This window comes from Pavona decussata, unplaced genomic scaffold, assembly GCF_977016875.1.
Source record: "Pavona decussata unplaced genomic scaffold, jaPavDecu1.1 SCAFFOLD_195, whole genome shotgun sequence".
NCBI lineage: Eukaryota > Metazoa > Cnidaria > Anthozoa > Scleractinia > Agariciidae > Pavona > Pavona decussata.
In genome coordinates this window covers 1401062-1422924 of record NW_028145604.1, presented here as the reverse complement: position 1 = coordinate 1422924, position 21863 = coordinate 1401062, and the positions used below count along the sequence as shown (strand labels likewise).

The 21863-nt window shown below is 39.7% G+C and overlaps 1 protein-coding gene across 2 annotated transcripts; it reads right to left on the bottom strand.

Moving 5' to 3' along the window:
• Window positions 1–1190: 1190 nt before the first annotated feature.
• LOC146461649 (PHD finger protein 14-like) lies at window positions 1191–20321 on the bottom strand. 2 transcript variants are annotated; one of them, XM_085086514.1, is made up of 26 exons: window positions 20164–20321; window positions 18796–18930; window positions 17242–17507; window positions 16513–16586; window positions 15233–15288; window positions 14447–14553; window positions 13879–13934; window positions 13188–13299; window positions 12594–12688; window positions 11782–11830; window positions 10268–10333; window positions 10057–10125; window positions 9506–9584; window positions 9370–9414; window positions 8902–8954; window positions 8499–8577; window positions 7922–8028; window positions 7318–7413; window positions 6874–6959; window positions 5338–5469; window positions 4659–4791; window positions 4353–4430; window positions 3569–3723; window positions 2972–3026; window positions 2601–2654; window positions 1191–1862 (listed from the first exon to the last, which is right to left on the bottom strand). In XM_085086514.1, exons 1-26 carry the CDS (start codon window positions 20210–20212, stop codon window positions 1650–1652), a joined length of 2499 nt encoding a protein of 832 aa, XP_084942640.1. In that variant the 5' UTR covers window positions 20213–20321; the 3' UTR covers window positions 1191–1649. The 2 variants fall into 2 exon arrangements, with proteins under 2 accessions (XP_084942640.1, XP_084942641.1); XM_085086515.1 differs by having other exon boundaries at window positions 17242–17504.
• Window positions 20322–21863: the final 1542 nt, after the last annotated feature.

Here is a 21863-nt window from a genome sequence, read left to right as displayed (position 1 = left end):
ATAGCACAGGTCTTCCAACCTAAGGTTTTGTTTTACGATCCATGCATTTTCAAGAACTTCAAGGAGTTTCAGAGCCTGAATATTTCACAAGTGTGGATGTCAGCAGAGAAAACGGCCTATGAATATTGAAACAATAACCAAATCAGAAGACCAGGCTCCTACCAATACTGAGCAAGTTTTTCAAACATCCAAGTGTGTACCTTCAATCTCCACGTAGTGTCAGTTTGCAAAAAGGGAAGAGAATCCCTTGATGTTCATTACCCAATTTCGATCGCTTCAATATTTATGTAATAAGCCTGATCACGGTTTTCGACGCCATTTTGACGAGTAGGCAAACAGGCTTGAAATAACAGTGTTTGTATGGAAATCTGATGTCAAATAATTTTCATAAAACATCGCTTCTGAAAAATTCATGAATTGGAAACTTTTGGTACTAGGAAAAGGATTTTAAGAAAAAAATTGGAGGGAAGTAGCTGTGCCAGAAAACGTCCAGTCGTGTTTTGAACTTTCCATACATTTGTCTCTATAGCGAACCAGCCGTGAACTGCTACTAAAAATAGTTCGCGGGGAAAAATAGAGGGAAATGTATGGAAAGTTCAAAACACAACTGGACGCTTTCTGGCACAGCTACATCCCTCCAATTTTTTTCTTAAAATCCTTTTCCTAGTACCAAAAGTTTCCAATTCATGAATTTTCCAGAAGCGATGTTTTATAAAAATTATTTGACATCGGATTTCCATACAAACACTGTTATTTCAAGCCTGTTTGCCTACTCGTCAAAATGGCGTCGAAAACCGTGATAAGGCCTATTGAAAAAAAAAAAAAATAGATATAGTGTCCGGACTGCAACATATATAGGTATTTTGACGTCCCATTTCCCAGCAAAATAATGGAAAGCGGACAGGACTGTTGCCTGTTCGTCCAGACCATCGTCGTCATCATCATCGTCACCGTTATCATCGTTTCCTTTCCAAATTATAAGTTTGCAGTCGCAATGGGGATTGAAGAACAATGGCTCTCATAATAACGGCAAAACAACAACAACAACAACAACAACAACAACAAAAGACTGAAGGATTCGGGTTACACGAAAGGACGTAATACTCTCATTCGCAGGTGTTATGGCTGTCACGGGAGAAAAGTAGCAAGAACGGTGGCGTGACAAGTAGGAATCAAAGAAGGACAGCAAATCAGGTGTAAAGTTTCATTATATTAACAAGACAGTCTTGATTTCATTTGGTAGCTACACAAAAAAATCCTTACAATTGACCAGAATATTGTTTTTGAACGATAATAACAAGAATTTGCAAAAAGTCGATGTCAGCGTCAGCGTTTGAGTTACTCAAACAAACGTCTTCTTTGTATATCAGCATGCTGAAAACATCTCCACTGCGTCACCTTTTTCGGTTCCTAACTTCTATCTAGGATTTCGAATACTTTGGAGACAAAACTGGAGAGAGTTCAATGCTACCAGTACCGTGATCTCGTACTCTAGGTTACAAAAATTTTCAGCATCGCGGAACCTGGTTCTCAGGAAAACTCGGGAAAATACAGAAGTCCCATCTTTCCGGTAAAAAATTAACTTCACAAGAACATTCAACGGTAACAAAACAGTAAAAACGCGTATTGCTCAATTAAGTTATTTCTCCTCACGAAGCAGTTTTCTTTCTCTCCTTCTCTTTCCGTACTAGACTCGCTAAGGGGGAATTTTCGTCATCTTCTTTTAGTTTCGCTTTCTCTTTCTCTTCCTTTTTGGAATCTTTTTCACTCGCTTTCTCTTTCTCCTTTGTACTGGCATTCGCTGTTTTGTTGTCATCGTTACTTGTTTTTTCTTCATCTGCATCCTCGTCGCTCTCCCCTTCCTAACAAGGAAACGTAAAACAGAAGTCAGTTCATCGGTTAACTCTCACTAATGACCAAGTTAAAACCTCTATAACTGAGCAGAAGAAAGGAAAGTATTGCTCAGTAGCTTTCATTTGAATGGTCACACTTTAGGGTTTCATCCAGAGACTCAAAACATAGAACCACCTTGTACAGCATAATAAACAGCACCAGAGGAAAGCACTGCACAGTAGCTTTCACTTGAATGGTCACACTTAAGGATTTTATCCACAGACTCAAAAGTTAGAATCACCTTGTACAGCATAATAAACAGCACCACAGGTACTGCTCAGTAGCTTTCATTTGAATGGTCACACTAGAGGATTTCATCCACAGACTCAAAAGTTAGAATCACCTTATAAAGCATATTAAACAGCACCACAGGAAAGTACTACTCAGTAGCTTTCATTTGAACGGTCGCACTTGAGGATTTCATCCACAGACTCAAAAGTTAGAATCACCTTGTCCAGCATAATCAACAGCACCACAGGAAAGTAGCACTTGATACCTTTTATTTCCATGGCCAAAGTGAGGATTTCATGTACAGAACAACTTTTACAGCAGCAACAGAATGGATCATGACTCCACAGAATTCGATTTTTCCAAATGTACGAATTTCATTCAGATAACCAAAAAGTTATAAGATTTAACAAAATCGGCCAAAAAAGACAACTCTAGGTTCACCGGATGGAAACATCTATCAACCACAGACTACTTACGGATTCGTCACATTCCGTGCAGACCCACTGGTATCCACGCGTCTTTGGGTTGGCCTAAAAAACACACAGTAAAAAGGATAGTTCACACCGTCCTCAAACAAGTGGAACTTATATAAAAAATACAAAATTACTATCCTGATCCAAAAAATGCAATTGACCGTCACTCTTCAAGCATAAATTTTGTTCAGTTTAACATAAGGAAAGGCACTAAATCTCTTGCTATTTGCGTCTGGTCGTGTAGTAACATGAGTAGCCCATTTCCGAGTTGCTGTCAACTTTATTAGGTTTGTTTACATATGAATTGTACTTAACATCGCTTTCATAATGAGGTTTAAAGCAACTCGGAAGCGACCTATTAAAATCTCACTTACTTTAATTGGAGGATCAAGACAATGAAAGTGATAGCAATTCTTGCAGCTGTCACACCTGTTTAAAATAAAACGCGTAAAAAAACAGTGTTGAAAAGGAACAAAATGAACACTGTGCACCGGGCATTAGATCTGAAAGTCAGTGGTTCAACCCTTGCTTCTGTCGTCCCATTATTCCCTTGGACATGGAACTCTGTTCCACATTGTCTCCCTTCACCCAAGTGTCTAAAGAATACTGAGGAAGCGTCAGCAAAACTTGAAACCAAACAAAATTCCGGGCGTAACCCTACAATGGACTAGTACAGCAACAGTAATGTTCCCAGTTCTTTCTTATGAAGTCGTGTGGTTGGCCTGTGCGGGCTTAGAAAGTTGGCACAGGCTAACCAATTCACCAGTCCCAGTGTGCCTCACTGGAACGAGAAAATTGGCAACCTGTGAATTGAATTCCCAGTGGGGATATCTGGAGAGCTTTTCGTTGTACTTGTTCATCAATTGCATGTCCTCTACTTTTCTGTTGTCTACTGACAGGCCTGGGAGACCAGACCTTACAAAAGAAAATGGCAAACTTCTACGATAATTTCCCCCGGCGGCAGACCATACCTGACGAGATTAGAGTTCGATCCGCTCTGTTTACACACACAGCACTCAGTCCGAATGTCGTCAGGTTTTTTCTTCTTTTCTGGTGTCTCCGTTTTTCTCCCGGGGCGTCTTCCTCTCTTTTTAGGAGGCTCTGAGCTTGTGTCCGGTTTGGCATTCTGTTGACGGATATAGAGAAAAGTAAAAAATTGAAATAATTCGACACAAGATTAGTAGGCGAAAAGAACCACCGATACCACAGGGCTGCAGTACTTCAAGTAATATATCAAACACGAGGAAGAGTGTTTCCTCCGATTTCCAAACACCGAGAAGTAGGTTGGAAAAACGAAGTGCAGCCGAGTTTTTTTTAACCAACTTCGAGGTGTTTGGAAATAGGAGGAAACCCTCTTTCGAGTGTTTGATATAGCTTCTCAAACTATTGATAATTCTTGGAGAAATTCGAAGCAAAAGTTCACAAAATTTTATGATAATTAAGGTCACATTTCTAAACCTCCTGCACGGTAGTGATTTGCTTTGTTTAGGCTTGATGAATTATTAATGAGTTTGAGATGCACAGTGCAATACCACATGCACAAACCAAAAATATTGGTTTTCGGCACTAAAACAGGCGTTAGTCGATTCAAGTGAGTGGTCACGTGGGAAGGATTGAAAGGGATCGAGACAGCCGATATTTCTAACATGTATCGATATTTTTAACGATACCCCAGTATTGATGATATCGATTATTTGGTATCGTTAGCGACCCATTTTCCATCCATAAAAGTAAAGAGTCATTATCAGATCTTACTTGGCTGTCTGCTGTTTCGTTTTCGCCTGCTGTTGGAGCTTTTCGTTTGGATGACCTGTTCAGCTTACGCTTTTTAGCCTGCAACACAACGAAGAAAAAACCACAAATTAGACGAAAAACTTCCAGTAGTGATTAACACGCCAAGAAATCATATTAGAATTCGTAACATTTTACGAGCATTCCACAAAGCCAATTTTAAAAGCGTTGCGTAAAATCGAACGAATTCGTGTTGGCCGAGTTAGTATGTGTGTGCTTCTACCAAATACTCTCAGAATTTACTGGTGTTCTTGTTTGAGTCAGTCTCACCTCTCCCTTGTCAGGAGTGAATTTGGTGGGTTCTTTGATGACCCGCCTCTGTCGGCCTTGAGAGATGGGTGTGGTGTCTTCAGGGTCAACTTCCATATCATCATCACTACTGGGATCACACTCTGAACATTGCCTGTTAACAAACACAGTGGTCACGTCTAATTAGGTTACGTCGCGCAAAGACCGCAAGCAGACCATAATTATCGCAAGTTTCTGTTGTAGCAGCAGCAACAATATCAACCTTCATTTGCACTCTTGGAGAATTACTACTCCCTCTGATAGGTGAAGACCCGGAAACAAGACAGCCCTAACCAACAATTGTCAATACAGCGGTTTTCATGACCCAATTTATTAACAATTCAGGGCAATAATGGAGCGCAAACCGTAAGTCATCAAGACAGTCGTGCTCACTCGTCAACTTCCGCAAAACAAACCTCGTTTTGACCGTTACTGACTCGATGGCCGGAAATTTGCAAAATTCGTGACTTCGTTTCCATTCGCGTTTCCTCGCGTTTCGCAAGAGGCGCGCGATCTTTTTATACCTATTAACGGACATTCGGCTCCCGTGCGGGGGTTTGAGTTGTCAGTAATAGAAAGTTACCGTTTGTCCTGTGGTAAGAGTTTCAGATTGTCGCGTAGTACTCAGAGATTGGTTCAAACAGCACATGCATTTACTTACCAAAGACACTTGGCCGATCGTTTGGGCATGCGTGTTAGGGGTGGATCGACACAGGCCAGGTGATAATAGTAATGACATGTGTCACACTTCACCAACTGGTGCTGATTCTCTGTTGTTTTACAAGTATTGCACCTGTGAAACGAACGGCAAATCAATGTCAATTCTAAAACATGCCCGAGATTATGAAGAATCACCTCCACTTGTAAAGCGTTATCTATAGACTGCACGCAGTCCCTTTCTAGATAGTCGAGAGGTCGCGCGAAATAGCCGAGCGCGAAAAAACTGGAGCGAGCGAGCGGACGGGGGCTTGGGGAGAGGCGCCTCTTCCCCAGTCCCTTCTCTTTATTTCTCCTCGCTCCAGTCTCGTTGTGCTATAAGCGCGCCCCTCTCGACTAACCAGAAAGGGACTGCTTGCAGTCTACGTTATCTACATCTACATCTAACAATTCAGTACGAGACAATAGTTTCCCATCTCGTCTCGAGTGTTGTGCAGGTCTGGGAACTACTAAGACAAAAAAAGTGCAGTGCATAGTGCGACAAGACAATGTAAAAATAATTTGTTAATCAAAGAGGTGAAGTCTTGGTGCAAACTTAAAAGAGTTTTCTGTTTCGCAACGCCCAATGTCCGATGGTAGTGCATGTATTCCAATCCCTTATTGCTCGTGGGAAGTAGCTCTATTGATATGTCTCATGTAGTGCTGGGCTGTACGAGGCAGGTGCTGTTTTGCACCCTTGTTGCTCGTACCACTGGCAGATTCAGATATCTGGGAATCTGTATCACTGATTTGGTGTTTATAATAGAACGTTCTGCAACAGCGTACTGCTTTGGCACGCCTTAAAATATAGCATCCAGACTTGTAGGTATAGAACTACATTAATTAATTCAAGTTGAGTCTCAAAGGTCATCAGATGACGTATTTTTAGTTCACGATGAAAACTTTGTGCAGAGAACGTAGTAAAGACATGTCACAATCGCTACGAGAAAAGCTACTGAGGCGGATTGAGTCCAGAAATGGAAAAGTTGCCGAAATTTGCGTGCAGATTGAATTGCGTGACGAGACAAAGCCACAACTCCGCAAATACTTTAAACTTTCTGTAAGTCTGTTTTGCCCTCTTTCGGCGTTAGAAGAAGTCGACTTGTGACAAGCCTGTAAATACTTCTGTACTAAAAGGGATGAAAGACAACAAGCTACAAGCTTACAGGAGACTGAATAACTAGTCGAGCGGTTTTCAATTGCGTGTCGAAAGTAATTTCGTGATTGCTCTGGTCTTGCATTACTACGTTCTGTGATTGGTTAAAAACAACCCGCACCACTTTCTCAACCAATGGGAATCCAAACCAAAATCAATCGTGTTTTGGCCGCACGCGTTTTCCCGCGCTTGACGCCGGTTACACGTATTTGCTTCGAATTGTGATTGGTTCATTGTGCTGTTTACATCTGTTACCATTGGTCAGAGTAATCACTTTGGTTTTGGTTTTACGACGCTGAATTGGAAACCGCTCTTATATTTACAAGCAAAGCGCACGTGACTTACATATGCAGTTTGATTGGTTTAGACGGCGTTTGTGACGCTGATTGCTTCGGCTTTTTGGTTTCCAATACGGATGGCTTGGCTAATTCCTGAAAACCAACCACATTGAACAGTGTTTTCTGAGTGTTTGCAAAATTCGTTGTCATACAGCAGCTGCCCAATTAACATTAAACTGAGCAGAACAATCAAATAAGAATTAAGCGGCACATCAACATAGTATCCTCTAAGCGGCAAAGTTTTTTTAACCAGAAGGGCGTCCAAGACGCCCACTTTAAACTCAACTCGACAACATATCCAAGGTGTCAGGGAAAATTATGATATGTTGATTACTCCAGAGATAAACGAGGATTTGACTCGAGATAAATTCATTACACAGGAAAGGAAAACAAACTAGCACTTGAACATACACGAGAGAGTCAATTCTGTGATCCATCATTTGTGTTCTACCTTGGCTGCTAACTTGCACAGGCAGCGATGTAAATCGATTCCCTCCTGTTTCCTTTCTTTGATGTCCTCAGCCAAAAGCTGAATCATTTCCGTCAACTGGGAGAAAACAAAGTACACAGGTATCTATCAACTCATGGTTAAACCTTTACGGTGAAAAGTCTGAGGGTGGCTGGTTGAGGCCAGTATGCAAGAAGGCTCTGGGTCAAGGAAAATAGCCATCACAGATTTCTGCTTGTAGTGGAAGATGCTCAAAACAACACAGTTGAATGTCACTTGGTATTGAAACTGAAGAGAGGGATAAAAGTGTTTGAGATGAATCTCTGTGAGATGTGGTCTCTCTGAGACCCAGTGAACTGTCTGATATACTGTATTCTTAGAACCCTACCAGACGGGAGTGCGCTACAAAATTAATGTCATCCAACAAAACACATAGACAAGCTCAGAACATTTTGTAAGAGTACATGGTTTACAACACTTTTACATCGTCAACTCTTATTTTTTGTTCATCTGCTCGATAAAGATACACCTAGGCTTTATTTCTGCAAGCTATTTTCTCCATACAGGTACACCTTAAACTCTACAGCAACATTTAACAGGTACAAACCTCATGATACTTTTCTCTCAAGTCCTGTTCTTCTTGCTGTAGTCGTTTATTGTTTGACTCAAGCTCTTCCTGGCGTTCTTGCATCTCTTTCAACCGGGCACTGCGATCTGACACAGGGTGACACATTATTTATCAGCCTAAGAAATCCGTGGTAGTGTTATGATCCGACAATGCTCCCCTAAAACCAGTGTCCAATGTGTCCACAAAAATCTCATACTAACAACTAGCGATACAGGTATGGTAAGTGCCTCTGGGGTGTTGACAATTTTCAGAAATTCAATCCGGAACACTTGGGGGAACGCCAGAGTTACCATTATCTTTTTCAGTTCAGAAATTTTGTTGTACCACTTGCTATTACTCCCGTTTCTATACTCAAACATAGAAAATCACGCGGCACTATAAATAGAAAGCACCATCCATCTCTTTGGTTGCTACGCTGTTTGTAATCTCAGAATTTGAATGACCCTCCCCAAAATTTAGAGGGGGGCCACGGCCACAATTAAAAAAAAAACTACATATCAAGGGGAGAAGTATAAATGAATAAATGGTTAGTGTAATTATCTTATGCTTTATTTACCATGATAATAGTTGACAAACTCGCTGGTGAGACCTGGTTGAACAAACCATTTCCGACGGACATTCACAACACTCTGAGTCTGAAAGAAGAAAGGTAGGAAGGTGCGGATAAAAATGATCAACCGCTAAATTAAAAGGAAGTCACCTCGCAAACTGAAAGCTAACTCGAAATCTTTAAACTTTAAGAAACCACGACAGCAACGCCAACGGAAACGTCAGTTGAAAATATAAGTTTGTGTTACTTCTACTGCTTCGCGACTATTCCAGCTCATGCAATGTGGCCGAACTATCCAGTAACAGAACAGATGGAAACGGCGTTCAAGGTGAGACAGAGAATGAACATTTTAGCAACTGAGGAAGAAGAATTAAAGAGGCAAGCGGAAATAAGTGCTAGTAGCCATTACCTGTCCTGTGGAATAGCCTAAAAGTTGGGCTTTCTTGAACAGCTGACGGCATGCTGTGGGAAATATTAAAATCAAATTGATGTCAAAATCCTTGACCTCAGTTGTGTCCAAGTCAGCACAATTCTCATTTGGCAATCACTTTCCTACTTCTCAATCAAATGTGCACATTTTAGAGCAGGGTGCAGGCACGGCGCAGTGGTGAGAGAACGGTGGCCCTGGTTCAATTCCCGAACAAGGCGTCACTGACATGTGGCTTAAGTTTGTTGTTGGTTCTCGTCCTCTGAGGCTACTTCCCCTTTAAAAACCAACACTTACAAATTTCGATTCGATTAGGAGAGTGTCCCCAATTAGTGTTCTGCGCTTAATAAAGCGAATTATTACTTATTATTGATATTTTTTTCCACTCTTTTCAAACCAGAGGTCGTTAGTAAGGACTACGGTAAACTGCAAAAGAATGGCAGACTTTACCTCCAGGGCACGTGCTCAGCATTCGAGGAATCCTCTCTGTAGGAGCTGCAAAATTTAATACAATTTAACAGGACAATTTAATACCTTTTGATCTCGTTAAAAAATAAATAATAAAAACGTTCACTGTTGCACTTACTGTAGAATTTTGGCACGTTTTTCATTCTTTTTTCCTGAAATTCCTGGCGAATAGTTTCTAAACAGTGCTTCACTCTTTCCTGTAAACAAAAATATATAACAACAACAAAACCATTAAATTTTGTCGTCAACAAACGAGGTATATCGTTACAAGAACCATTCTTAACCAAAGAGAGAGATCCTCACTTTCCATCCCCCAGTAGGAATGGCCCTTGTCAAAGGCCTCACTTTTAGTAGTGTGGCAGCTCTCATAAGCTTGTAACTGTTTCAATTGAGTAGCACCTGCTTCTGTTTTAGGGTTGGGGTATTATTTTGTTGTTTGTTGTGTTGTTTTCTAGAAGGGTTGCGAGCTAATCACATGAGACCTTATGAGAGCTGCTACATCGCCTGTCATGTCATGGGTCAGACTGAGGTGTCCTTACAAGGAAGAAGTACCCTGTGAAAGGTCATCTTGTGGGATTATGCAAACAGTTCCTTCCCATAGTAGGCGCCTTCAGATGCAGTGTGTCCCACCTAATTTTGGAAGGTGTTAGCGATGTAGTTTAGCTGTACCTTGTCTGTCTCTGATCGCCTTTCACTTGCTTTCTTGTATCGTGACTGATAAGCTAGCCATGTGCGTCTCTAAGGAAGACATCAAAGCAAATGAAATAAAGCTCTTCACCAATGACTTCATGACTTGTTTGTCACTCTACCTCTACGTGAAACATTTCATCCTAAATTTCTTGGAAATTTTGAGAAATATACGTCCAGACATTGACCTTACCCTGCTTGCTGTAGTTCTCTTATCTGCATGTAACCTGCAGTGTGCAAAGAGTGGATCTGCAACATCCTGGAAAAGAAAGAAAAACATCAAGACAATCCTGCTGTGCTTCTCCAGATATAAACTAAGGTTAAATGTTTCTAGGCAGACGCGCTGGTGTAGAACTGCAGTTGACTTGAATACACACTGTAGCCATGTCTGCACAAAATGGCGTTTACTACTTATAATATTGTTGAGAATGATGTATTAATCAGTAAATGACACAGGCATACTTGGAAGAAAATCAGAGTGCTCCTATCAGGAGTCGAACCTAAGACCTTCCGATTACCCGTTCGAATGCTCCACCACTGAGCTACAGGAGACTCATGGGAGCTAAGGCCATTAAACTAGGTTATTCCGTCACATCATTTCAATTGCACATATGCCACACATTGACATTCCAATCCTAGCAGTATGCAGGATGTTTGTCCCATGAACCTAGTTTAATGACTTAGCTCCCACAAGTCTCCTGTAGCTCAGTGGTGGAGCATTCGAACTGGTAATCGGAAGGTCTTAGGTTCGTCTCCTGATAGGAGCACTCAGATTTTTTTCCAAGTATGCCTGTGTCATTTACTGAATACATCATTCTCATTTATTCACCAGGCTTAACATATTCCTTCACATTATTTCAATAATATCATTAATGTCACTGAAGGAGTCACTTGCTGCCCTAAGCAATACTCAAAGAGGGAAATAAAAGTCCAAAGAGAAATATTATCAAATCCTGATCCAAAATTTTAAAAGGGTGCAAGAGTAACTGTCAGTATAAAGGTACTGCTTATTGTCTATGACTAGAAATATGTGACTCGCAAAACCTCGCGAAGCTGGGGCTGGGTGGAAAACCCTCTTTACTCGTATTGTAGCATCAAATGAGGAGATTAAATGGGGCATAGGATTTTTTTTTGATGAACATGGTCTTTTCGTAGTTCCACAGGCTAGTTTGCGGTTGAAAATCTATTTCTGACGCGACGTAATGTACAACGGGCGTGCAGCGCTGTCGTGTTCAATGAATTTATTTCCCAGGGAAAATTATTTTACCACGGCCACAAAACGTGTAATTTTCTTCAATGCAATCAGTTTTACAAAAAAGATTTCTAAAAGAAAGGGAAAAGATTCTGGAGAGATAGTTCTGTAGCCAGTGAATATTGATGAACATTGCAGTTGAAATTTGATCATGCACGCTTATTTTTTCCGATGTATGCAAATTTTGCTCCAGACGACGCCAGACAGTGTGACGTCATTCATACTTTGTTTTTCACTGTTGCCACGTTTAAAGTAAAAACATATACATAAGTATATTTTTCGCTCAAATTCGCGCGGCTTAGCTTCGGTCGGGCCGGCTCGGCCCGACAAATTTATTAACCTCGCTTCGCGAGGAAATGACATTTTTGCATTTTTTTTTTTGACAAGTTGTTATTTATGCCAAAATCCTCACAAGGCTAAGATCAAGTGTCTCTAGTAGACTATGTTGAAAATACCTCATCACATTCCTCTGGAACATCCGACAGAAGTCCGTACATTTGGGCACTACAAAATACCAACAACAAAGAATGGTGTTCATGTATAGAACCTTCCCTCTATAAGTAGAGATATATGGATAACAGAATACACCCTGAAGCATGCAATTTAATATGTGCTACTAAAAATCTCCAATAATATAACCTTATGACATTTACAGGAGAGGAATGCTGTAAAATTTCATACACTGTTGGTTCTATCTATTCCAGATCAAAAGTTGGAACTTGGAAATGTTCAACTTGGTTTCAAAAGAGGGAGTAAAACTGGAAAAACATTTCAGACCAATACAAGAAGAGTGAACTGAGCAAACACTGGAAAGTGAACCCAATATGGAACAAATCTCCCAGATAAAAGCAACTTTTGATCTTTTCTCTAAAAATCTACTAAGATATTAACTGCAAACTTTCTCAAAATCCAAACAGTTTTGAGTATTCTAATCCATGTTATGGTTTCTGGGTGCAGTTTCATGCACCTTTCAACCCTTGCAATATGTTGTGTTTGAAGAAACTATGGGAAACAGGTCAATTTTGTGGGAGAGTTGGGTGGGGTTGATTAGTGTCATTTTTGGGGGAGGGGGGGGAGGAAGTATGTTGATGATAGGTGGGGGGGGGGGAGGGAGGAAGCACAGAAGTAAAATATCCAGATTTCAGTTCTGCAGAGGTTCAAGGCATCTCTGCATTGGGAAGAGAGTTCATACACCTACAGCAAATAATAGAAATCAAAAATGAAAACAAAACATGGAAATTAAGAACTCGTTTTATGAGCTACCCACCATGTGACATGGAAGTATGTCCTGCAAAAGCCAGCGTCACATTCAATGCACACACCTGTCCGACAAAACCGCTCATCTTCACAAAGATTACAGTCCTAATAAGCAAAAATATGGAAAAAATGTCACTCCCTGAGACAATAAAATTTCATTACTTCCACTGTATAGTTCCCAGCAAAAAAAAAAAAAAAACAAAGCAAAAAAAAAAGGAGAAGAAATTTCACATGCACAAGAGTGGAAACTCGATTATTTGAACCCTTGATTTTTCGAAACCCCCAATTTTTTCCAATCAAAAGTTTTTTCCCTTGGATTTGCTTTGGTCAGATTTTCAACTCCAATTTTGGAAATCCCGATTTTTCAACCAAATTCAGTTTCCCGAAGAGGTTTGAAAAATCTATATTCCAGTGTCATTTGAATTTTTGTTTAACATTCTGATCAAAATGACAGCAACTTTTAAAACTTGAGTAGAGCATTTAGAGCATGGTAGGGCCTTCAGACAGTCCCTGCTTCAGTTGCAAGTCCTCTTGGTTGATACATGTCTGGTGTTTTGGTCAAGTCTGCTGAACTTGTGACTAGAGAAGGAGTAAGACGAAGTACCTTTGCACCCCACTTGTAAGGTGGCAACTCCGATAAAGTGACGCACTGCAACTGTTCTGGTTTAACAAATGCCACATCTGGAGTGTAAAGAGCACACAGGAGATGAACCCACCTGGAAAATACATTGTGAACAAAAGCAAGTCAGTAAAATGTAAGGGCTGTGCTCTAATACTGACAGTAAATGCATTTATCAGTGCCACCGTTATTTAATTTATTATTTATTTATTTATATTTTATTGTGTTCAACGTAGGAAGAACGCTTCCTAATACGGATTTGAGTCGAGATTTTATGGGACTTGTTGTGGATGGGTTGATGGATCTTGGGTTGCACATCTGGCATTCCCCGCAGATTTTTTTGCAGGGGCGGATGACATCACAAAGAGAGAGAGCCTGGGATCGAGATTGGCGACAAAGAGTCTGGTGACATCGAACGCACTCTCTAATCAACGATTATTACTAGTTTATATTTGTTCTGCACATGTTGATGCACATGCACTCAACTCCTGAGGATGTGGATGGAACAGTGGATCAAATGCCCCACATTTGCCTGGATTCTGGCCTTGCATGGCGTACAATGTAACACTTACAGCTGCCCATGAATTACTGACAAGTTTCTCCCTATTTACAAGGTATTAAAGCTCTGACCTTAAAAGTTAACATAGAACTTAAAAGTTTCTTTTTCTTGACTTACTGGCCTGTATCTGTTTCCTTGAAAATTCCACCAAGATTTGGACATAATTCACAGTCCTGAAAAATAGATATTATAGCAGAATGTCACAGTAAAATAGATTGTAAATACAGTGTCTGACTGAAAACCAACTTACTATTTGGATTTCATCTGGTGAGATTCAACAGTTACAACTACCTTCAGACAGTCACCATAATTAAGGTGTCACTTAAAACAACAATTCTAAAAGGGTCATTTTACAGCCCTGGGGGGTGGGGTACTCCCATAACGGATTATAGGGGAAGGCTCCACCCGAAAGCCCTGGGTATATGAAAGGGTAGGGATTTCATGAGCCGAAGTATAAGAAAGGGTAAGGGAAACTGTCATTTAGGTATATTAATAGACTTTCAAAATATCATGAACAGACCCAACGAAAAAAGACAGAGTGTTCCTACTGTAGGTATGTGAAAGAGGTACCATTTGCTATCGAAGGAATACGAAAGGGTTACCTTTTCTGTCAAAAAAGGTTTTGACCTCTTGGTGGAGCCCCCCTCTGGGCTTTATAGTAACACATGCAAAGAAATAAACCTACTGGTTGCAATCCTACTTTGCAGGCGTCACAAAACCACAGCTCTGTGGGTGAATCAGTGTCATTACTCTTCCCAGAGTCACTATCTTCATCATTAATACCATAGCAACCTGAAAAATCAAAGAAGTTCTTTAAAATTAGCCACCATATTTTCACAAATAAAGGCTGGAGTTGATATACATGTACATGTACAGTCGACTCCTGATAGCTCGAACCCTTGCTAACTCAAACCTTGCACTAACTCAAACCAATTCTCCTTTCCCTTCAGGTCATTTTTTGTATAATTTTACCCTCAATACTGTAACTCAAACTCCCGATAACTTGAACCTTTTTTAATTTCCCTTGAAGGTTCGAGTTATTGGGAGTCAACTGTAGTATGTAATGAAGATTAAAATAATCATGATACAACTGTATGTTGGATTGTGAGATACAAAAGAATCCTCTATTTCCTCCTCCTCATGGGAGGTCACTGAAAATCCCAAGGGGGAGGGAAGATTTCAAAAGCCCCAGAGGAAGTGGGGTGGGGGGTGGGGGAGGAAGAAGAAAGGTGGGGGTCCCAACCAACAAATGTGAGAATGTGAGAAGCATCAATATTTTCTGGAACAACGTACACTGTATGGCAAAAACAGGATAAGGGGTTCACAGCTCCGGCAGGGTTTTCAAAAGGGAAAAAAAGTACCAGTCCAGGAGAAAATCTTAAAATAGCTGGATCATTATTGCAGCGCACTGCATGGAACAACCTTAACTAAAATTCCTATTCCATGTATTTCATCAATATGATTTCTGTACCTTCATGGACAGTAATACCACAGTTATCACATTCAACTATCTCATCTCCTTCATCACTATTAAGTAAAACAGAAATCACATATTCAGCACATATAAGCAATAAAACCATGTTGTGTAGCTCCATGTATGCCAATTTTCCTTGGTTAACTGCATGCCCCGAGAGGCAGGAGAGGAAAAGGAAGATCACAAACTACTTGGAAGAAAACAATGAAAAAGAGAGATCTCCAGTGGGGTGGCAATCTTAATAAAGTAAAACTTAAACTGTAGCTTGTAATAGAGTGCCCTAAAGTACTGTAATTGACCTATAGTTGAATTCATATCACTTTTCTTTAAAATGCAAGTGACTGGCAACACAGAAAAGGAGTAATAAATGCTTAACTGATTTCTTTTGTGTTTGAGACTGAACCAAGGAAAGGGAGGCATTTGTAGTCATGAACAGAACAAATCAGCTATTTTTTTTTTCATTTGAACAGTATTTTAAAAATAAATAACTAAATAAATAAATATGCGACCAAGTTTCTTAGGGGGTGTTTACATGATACCGGCGCGACTTTCATCCCGGTACGAATCACTCCAGTTCCCTCTTGTGGCTCTGTATTCGTTTACATGATACCAGCACAAAATCTTGTACTGGAGCGAGTCATACCGGTGCGAATTCACCCCGGTAACTGTACCAGGGCGAGATTTTCATTCCGGTACGAAAACTCATCTCGATGTCATGTAAACGCGGTACGGCTGTTCGCTCCGGCATGATATCACTCTCCTGGGAGTCTAGAACGGGTAGCACATGCGCAGTCTTCGATATCCAATTTAACATGGCGTCACCTGGGCGTCACAATCACGTCGGTCGGAATAAAGTGTCCATAAACTTATGTACTTGTAATCCTAGTCTATTATTCATTGTAACTTTCTATGTTTGTATGTCGTGGTGAATAAATAAATAAATAAATAAATCGCAATGTCATACCAGTTTCAAACTCGCATCGGGGTGAGTTTTCACATGTAAACACCCCCTTAGTATACATGATTACCAGTCTCTATGCCAAAACAGCGCTTATCTTGAGCAATTTCGATTTCAAGGCAAAAAATGCACTGTAACTCGTTATCAATAACTGAATGTTACTGAGACCACTGTCACTCAAATTTCTTTAATTTTAATCAGCAAAAAGTTTTAAATTTGACCACAGGCAGTCCAAGCTCAAGCTGTGAGTGCTTGAACTTGGGCTGCCTGTGATTAGACTGTTGCCAAATGGTAAACACCAGAACAATGACATTTATACCTCACATCATCCAAGCAGATTCCACAAATTAAAATGTCAACTTTCTTTGATGAAGCAGAAACTTCACTTGATGCCTGCAGACAAAAATCACTGAGTTTTACATCACTCTTAAGATTTGATTTAAATTTACATTAAATTGCGATTTATATGTAGTAATGGTGGTTTCTTGGTGTTATTGGGTTTTTTTTTTTTTTTTTCATTTTTGTTCATGTCACTGACTTTCCAAGTATCAAACACAGCAAAACTGGAAAAGGATTGATGCATTGAGCACTGGATGTCAAGTGTAACATGATGACCATTATACCAGCACACCTCTTAATGTTAAATTAGGGACCTTAAGCAGCGATGACGCCACCACCAACAAGACAGCAGAAAACAATAGTTTTAATTAGCAAAACACTGGCTCTGCACATGCATTATAAACTTTGGTAAATTTCTTTGTCGTCCTCTACATAACAAAAACGTGAAATGACCTCATTCAAGGCTTTATTGAGGACGTGAACGCATGATAATTAAATTTCCTCTCTCTTTCTTAACTTTAAAGCTGCCCCCACGACGAAAGCTCCTGGATAGTTCGGGCAAATTACACAAACTAAATGAATAGAAACCATTGCGAATTTATTCAGAAAACGCAAATGTAATTTTTGAGTCCCGTTTTCGTTGCCGCTGTTGTTATCTCTGTTTAAGGTTCCTAATGTTACAAACTGGCCAGCAAAAAACATCACTTACAACAGAGCTTGGCTGGCTAACTGGAATCTTTTTCTTGGTTTTCATTGCCTGTATTAAGTCTCCTACAGTAAGAGTAGCACCAGCAGTGACCTCACTTCGAGTATCATCATTGTCCTCATTTTCGTCATTGTCATCGTCATCATCCTCATCATCATCATCCTCTTCATCATCCTCATCACCACTCGCTTCTGCTATCTTTTTGTTGCCATGACTCTTGTCTTCTTTCTCTTTATTTTCTTCATTCTCTTCTTCTGAGCCTGAACCTCCTGGATGATAATAATTAAGATAAATAGATAATAATTATTATTTCATGGCGTAAGACTAACTAGCATGGCACCAAAAAATAAGCTGAACAGCTGCAGATGGGTGCTATCAGTCTTTCCTGTTGGTAGTGCCACCTGTTAATACACTTAATTTAGAGAGGGTGGCACGGAATAGTTGAGGTAACTAATAAACTTGTGGCCCTCTATCTAAAAAATTCTTACAAAACGAATACAATGTAATAGGAAGTGTACATAGAAATGTGAGAACTAATGTTAAACATTTTGTCAAATTTTACCTTGGATAAAAATAAAACTTAAAGCATCATGAAACACTAAAATACTGCTCAATAGTTTTCCTTCGGAATATTGCACCACACGCATCCCAAGCTCAAGATAAGAGAAACATGACTTTTGCCTGACAGCATAATTATCTGGAGGCGTTGTGTTACAACAGTTTGAACGCTAAGGATTTGGTATGAGAATCCAGCGGATTTGTATAAAATAACAGAAAATAATTAATGTTGTTTTGACAATAAAGTCAACTTACCCTGTTGCTTCTTGTATAATTTCTTTGTCATTTACCAGCCTTTCAAGCCAATTTGAAGTGATTTTGGCAGTTAGCATTGTTTGGGTTAGGCTAACTCACCGAAATCTCTCTAAATCAGCTTGAAAAGCTGGTAAATGATAAAGAAATCAAAGAAGCAACAGGGTAAGTTGACTTTATTGACAAAACATTGTTAATTTCTACTATTTTATACAAATCCATTGCATTCCCATAAAAGTCCTTATAATTTATACAAACTACTGTAACACAACACCTCCAACTATGCTGTCAGGCAAGAGTCACGTTTCTCTTATCTAGAGCTTGGGTGACCTGTGGTTGCACTGGATTTCAACCATGGTGCATTCAAAATTAAATTAGAACCACCTTACACAGAGCAATAGTCTAGACTCAGACCAGATCAACTGAATGGGTAAACATCCACTTAGTTCTTGAAAACAGATTATAACCAAATTTTATAAGAAATACATTCAGCACAGTCTACATTTGGTGTTTTTTCACTTGGTGAACTTTGTTTGTTTGAAAAGATTTGGATTCTTTTAAATTGTTTTTCTGTTCCAGAATCTTTCAGTATTTAGTGAGAGGAAACTGTCCTGATTCTTGGCTGGAAGCCATTTGAAAGTTATTAAACAAATAGCCATTTATTGAATAAAACATTCATAAGTATCAAACCGAGCTAATGGCCGTTAAGCAGCAAAGAAGAAAAATGAATTAGATTTTTCACAAAACCTTCATCATCGTCATCATCATCTATTTCAAAATCTTCATCCTCTTCACTGTCATCGCTATCCTCGCCGAGGGCCAACTGAAGAAGTGAATTGTTCTCAGCAGGTTTTATCTGTCTCTTGTTTGGACCTCTGTTTACTAAAAAACAACCAATTAAATGATAACTATGTGAGTAGGTAATTGCACTGGCTCCCTGTATATAGAACACAGGATAACATTTAAAGTGCTTTTAATGTCTTTTAAAATCATTAATAGCTAAGCTCTGGCATATCTAAAGGATTTGGTTAAACTCTATGTTCCCAAGCACTCTCTATGTTCTTCATCGCAAAGACTTTTAGCTGTCCTTAAATCTTTCACCTGTACGTACGGGGACAGGGCATTTTTCAGTGGCTGCACCGAAATAATGGAACAACCTACCTGCAATTTTAAGGACAGCAAGCTCTTTAAGCTCATTTAAATCCAAGGTCAAGGTCAATCCAGGATGCATTTATATTTTTATAGACTTTATAGTTTGTCTAAATTTTATAAATCGAGTGAACTAGTCACATTGTTCCGGGCCATGGGCTTTGAGGTGGGCCGCAGGCCTGCCTTTAGCAAACCCACCAGTCTAGTGCAAAATGTCGACAATACAATATTACTACTCATGGTGCTTTAAAAATTAGCACAAAGAGTAAAAAAATATTATTAACAATTCCCTTTTTTCTGTAATCACTTGTAAAACAAGAAAAAGTGAGAAAAAAGGCGCAAAACCATATAGAAATTAATACTGAACATTTCGGGGCATTTTCCAGTGTAACGCAATGTAAACAAACTGCATTCTGTATCATCACATTCACTTTTAGTTTGATTATGGTTTTTTACAGCAACCAGCCGGTTCAACATTTAATGTCAGTATACAACACTTCATGGTTCATTATCTTTATCAACGATTGGAATCAACAATCTTCAAAAAAACAAATACAAAACACTCGGCACCAGACTGCTCATTTACCATCGCAAGTTGTCAATTCATCGAAACCACGTTGAAATAAGCTTAAGTGAATAATAAATTAAAAGTTAAACGAAAACACGTGAGCAAGCCAACCCAAAGACAAAACCTTCACTTTTTTATCACCTTTAAGTTCAAGGACATTGAAGTTAAATTTTGCTAAAAATGAATAGCGGCAATATTTATGTGCAGCATAGCGTACATGCGGCAAAACTCTGCATCAAAATCTTCCGGCATGCAAATGCTTGCCAGCACACGCTATCGTATAGTATACGGTATCTCCGTACCGTATCACTGCACATTTAAACGTTCCTCAAAAAGTAATTCCAGGAAAAGTTTGTGCTGTAAAATAGTAGTCATCTACCCTTCACGAAAATACTTACAAATTGATCTCAGGAAAGTGTCTCTCTCCTTTTTTTCTTTGTCCGCCATATTCACCGCCTGTCATTTGCGCAGAGAGCCTGGGACCTACGGCTGCCAAAGTTGAAAACGCTCCAGGGGTGGGGTTGGGTGGTGTGTCTGACGGGAACTTCACAGCAGTTGAATGCTGTCGTTTACCTTCAAAATTTAAAAGGCAAAGCACAAAGAGAGGAAAAGAGAAACATTCTCTTATAGTATTTCATTTTCCATTACTCGCGTGGAAATTCTATCGCGGCAGGATGTAAGTTTTCCTTTTCTAGCGTAAAAATAATCGCTCTGTTTCAGTAGTATAGAACATTTTGTCAGTCAAGAGATCAGGTGATTTTCCCTTTTCCCAAGTAACTTTAATATGTTTGGCGTTCTAAACAGCCTTGGACCAACCTCGGTAGAGCGTGCGTTTTGCTTTTCCTGATTAAAACAATCGCTCTAAGAACAATGCTAGACCGCGCACAACGCTTACCGTCTACACGAGACTTCCTTTTGCAAGAATGCAAGACCTTAAAAGGGATATTTTTGAAATTGAAATATCCCGAAAAACTCATCGACTCAGCTATCAATCGCCTCCAGCATCCTATAGACCCAGTTCAAACACCTTCTGACCGCCCTGTTCGGATTACGTTGCCATTTAAAGATCAGAAATCGGCGGACGTGGTTCGCAGGCAACTTGGCGACCTCGGAACTAAAATTAATCAAGAACTACAGCCGGTGTTCACGAGCAAAAAGATCGCTGATCATCTGAGAGTCACAGAAGAAAAGCCTCCCCTGATCAATCAGCAAAGTGTAGTATACGAATTCACATGTGATTTGTGTGATACAAATTATATAGGGTACACTTGCCGCCACCTACATCAACGCGTTGAGGAGCATAAACATTCTGTGATCGGAAAACATCTCAGGGACGCGCATGGTTTAACACCTAACAACTTAATGAAGAACTTCAAAGTCATAAAGAAATGCCGTGACAAATTTGAATGTTTGGTCTACGAAATGCTGTGGATCAAGAACAAAAGACCGAAACTTAACACGCACGCGGATTCCATTCGCGCGAAACTCTTTACCGGATTCCATTCGCGCGAAACTCTTTACCTGAATGCTTTCATACTAATTTATTTTCTCACTTTCAATACCTATAAATATGCCTTTCCGTTATTTCCATTTTTACTCATTTGACAATGACGATATGAGGTCGTCGAAACGTCATGCTGTTTTACTATGGTTAATTTTCTTGTTGAAGAGCATTTTGTCAAAAGATCATTTTTCACTTTCCCCAGCTACTTAATGTGTGGCTTTCCAAAAGGCCGCAGACCAACCTCCGTGGAACGTGCGTTTTGCTTTTCTAGCGTAAAAATAATCGCTCTGTTTCATAGCGAAGAGCATTTTGTCAGTTCGAAAGATCATGTAATTTTCCTTATATTTCTTCGATTTTCGAAAAAGAAGTGTATCAACCTGCGTAGAACGTGCGTTTTGCTTTTCTGGCATCAAAATAATTGTTCCGCTTCACAGCAAAGAGCATTTTATTAGTTAAAAGATCATGTATTTTCCTTTTTCCTAGTTACTTGGTATGTTTGGCGCTTGAAAAAGCCATGGACCAACCTTCGAGGAGCGTGCGTCTTGCTTTTTTGGCATAAAAATAATCGTTCCATTTCTCAGCAAAGAGCATTTT

What these genes read in the sequence shown, in the direction of transcription:
- LOC146461649 (XM_085086514.1), bottom strand. Translation starts at nt 20,212, where the DNA reads ATGGCGGACAAAGAAAAAAAGGAGAGAGACACTTTCCTGAGATCAATT. An exon ending in ACATACTTCCATGTCACATG is followed by an intron (nt 11,831 to 12,593) that starts GTGGGTAGCTCA and finishes GGTATTTTGTAG; the next exon opens with TGCCCAAATGTACGGACTTC. An exon ending in TGAGAGAAAAGTATCATGAG is followed by an intron (nt 7,414 to 7,921) that starts GTTTGTACCTGT and finishes GTTTTCTCCCAG; the next exon opens with TTGACGGAAATGATTCAGCT.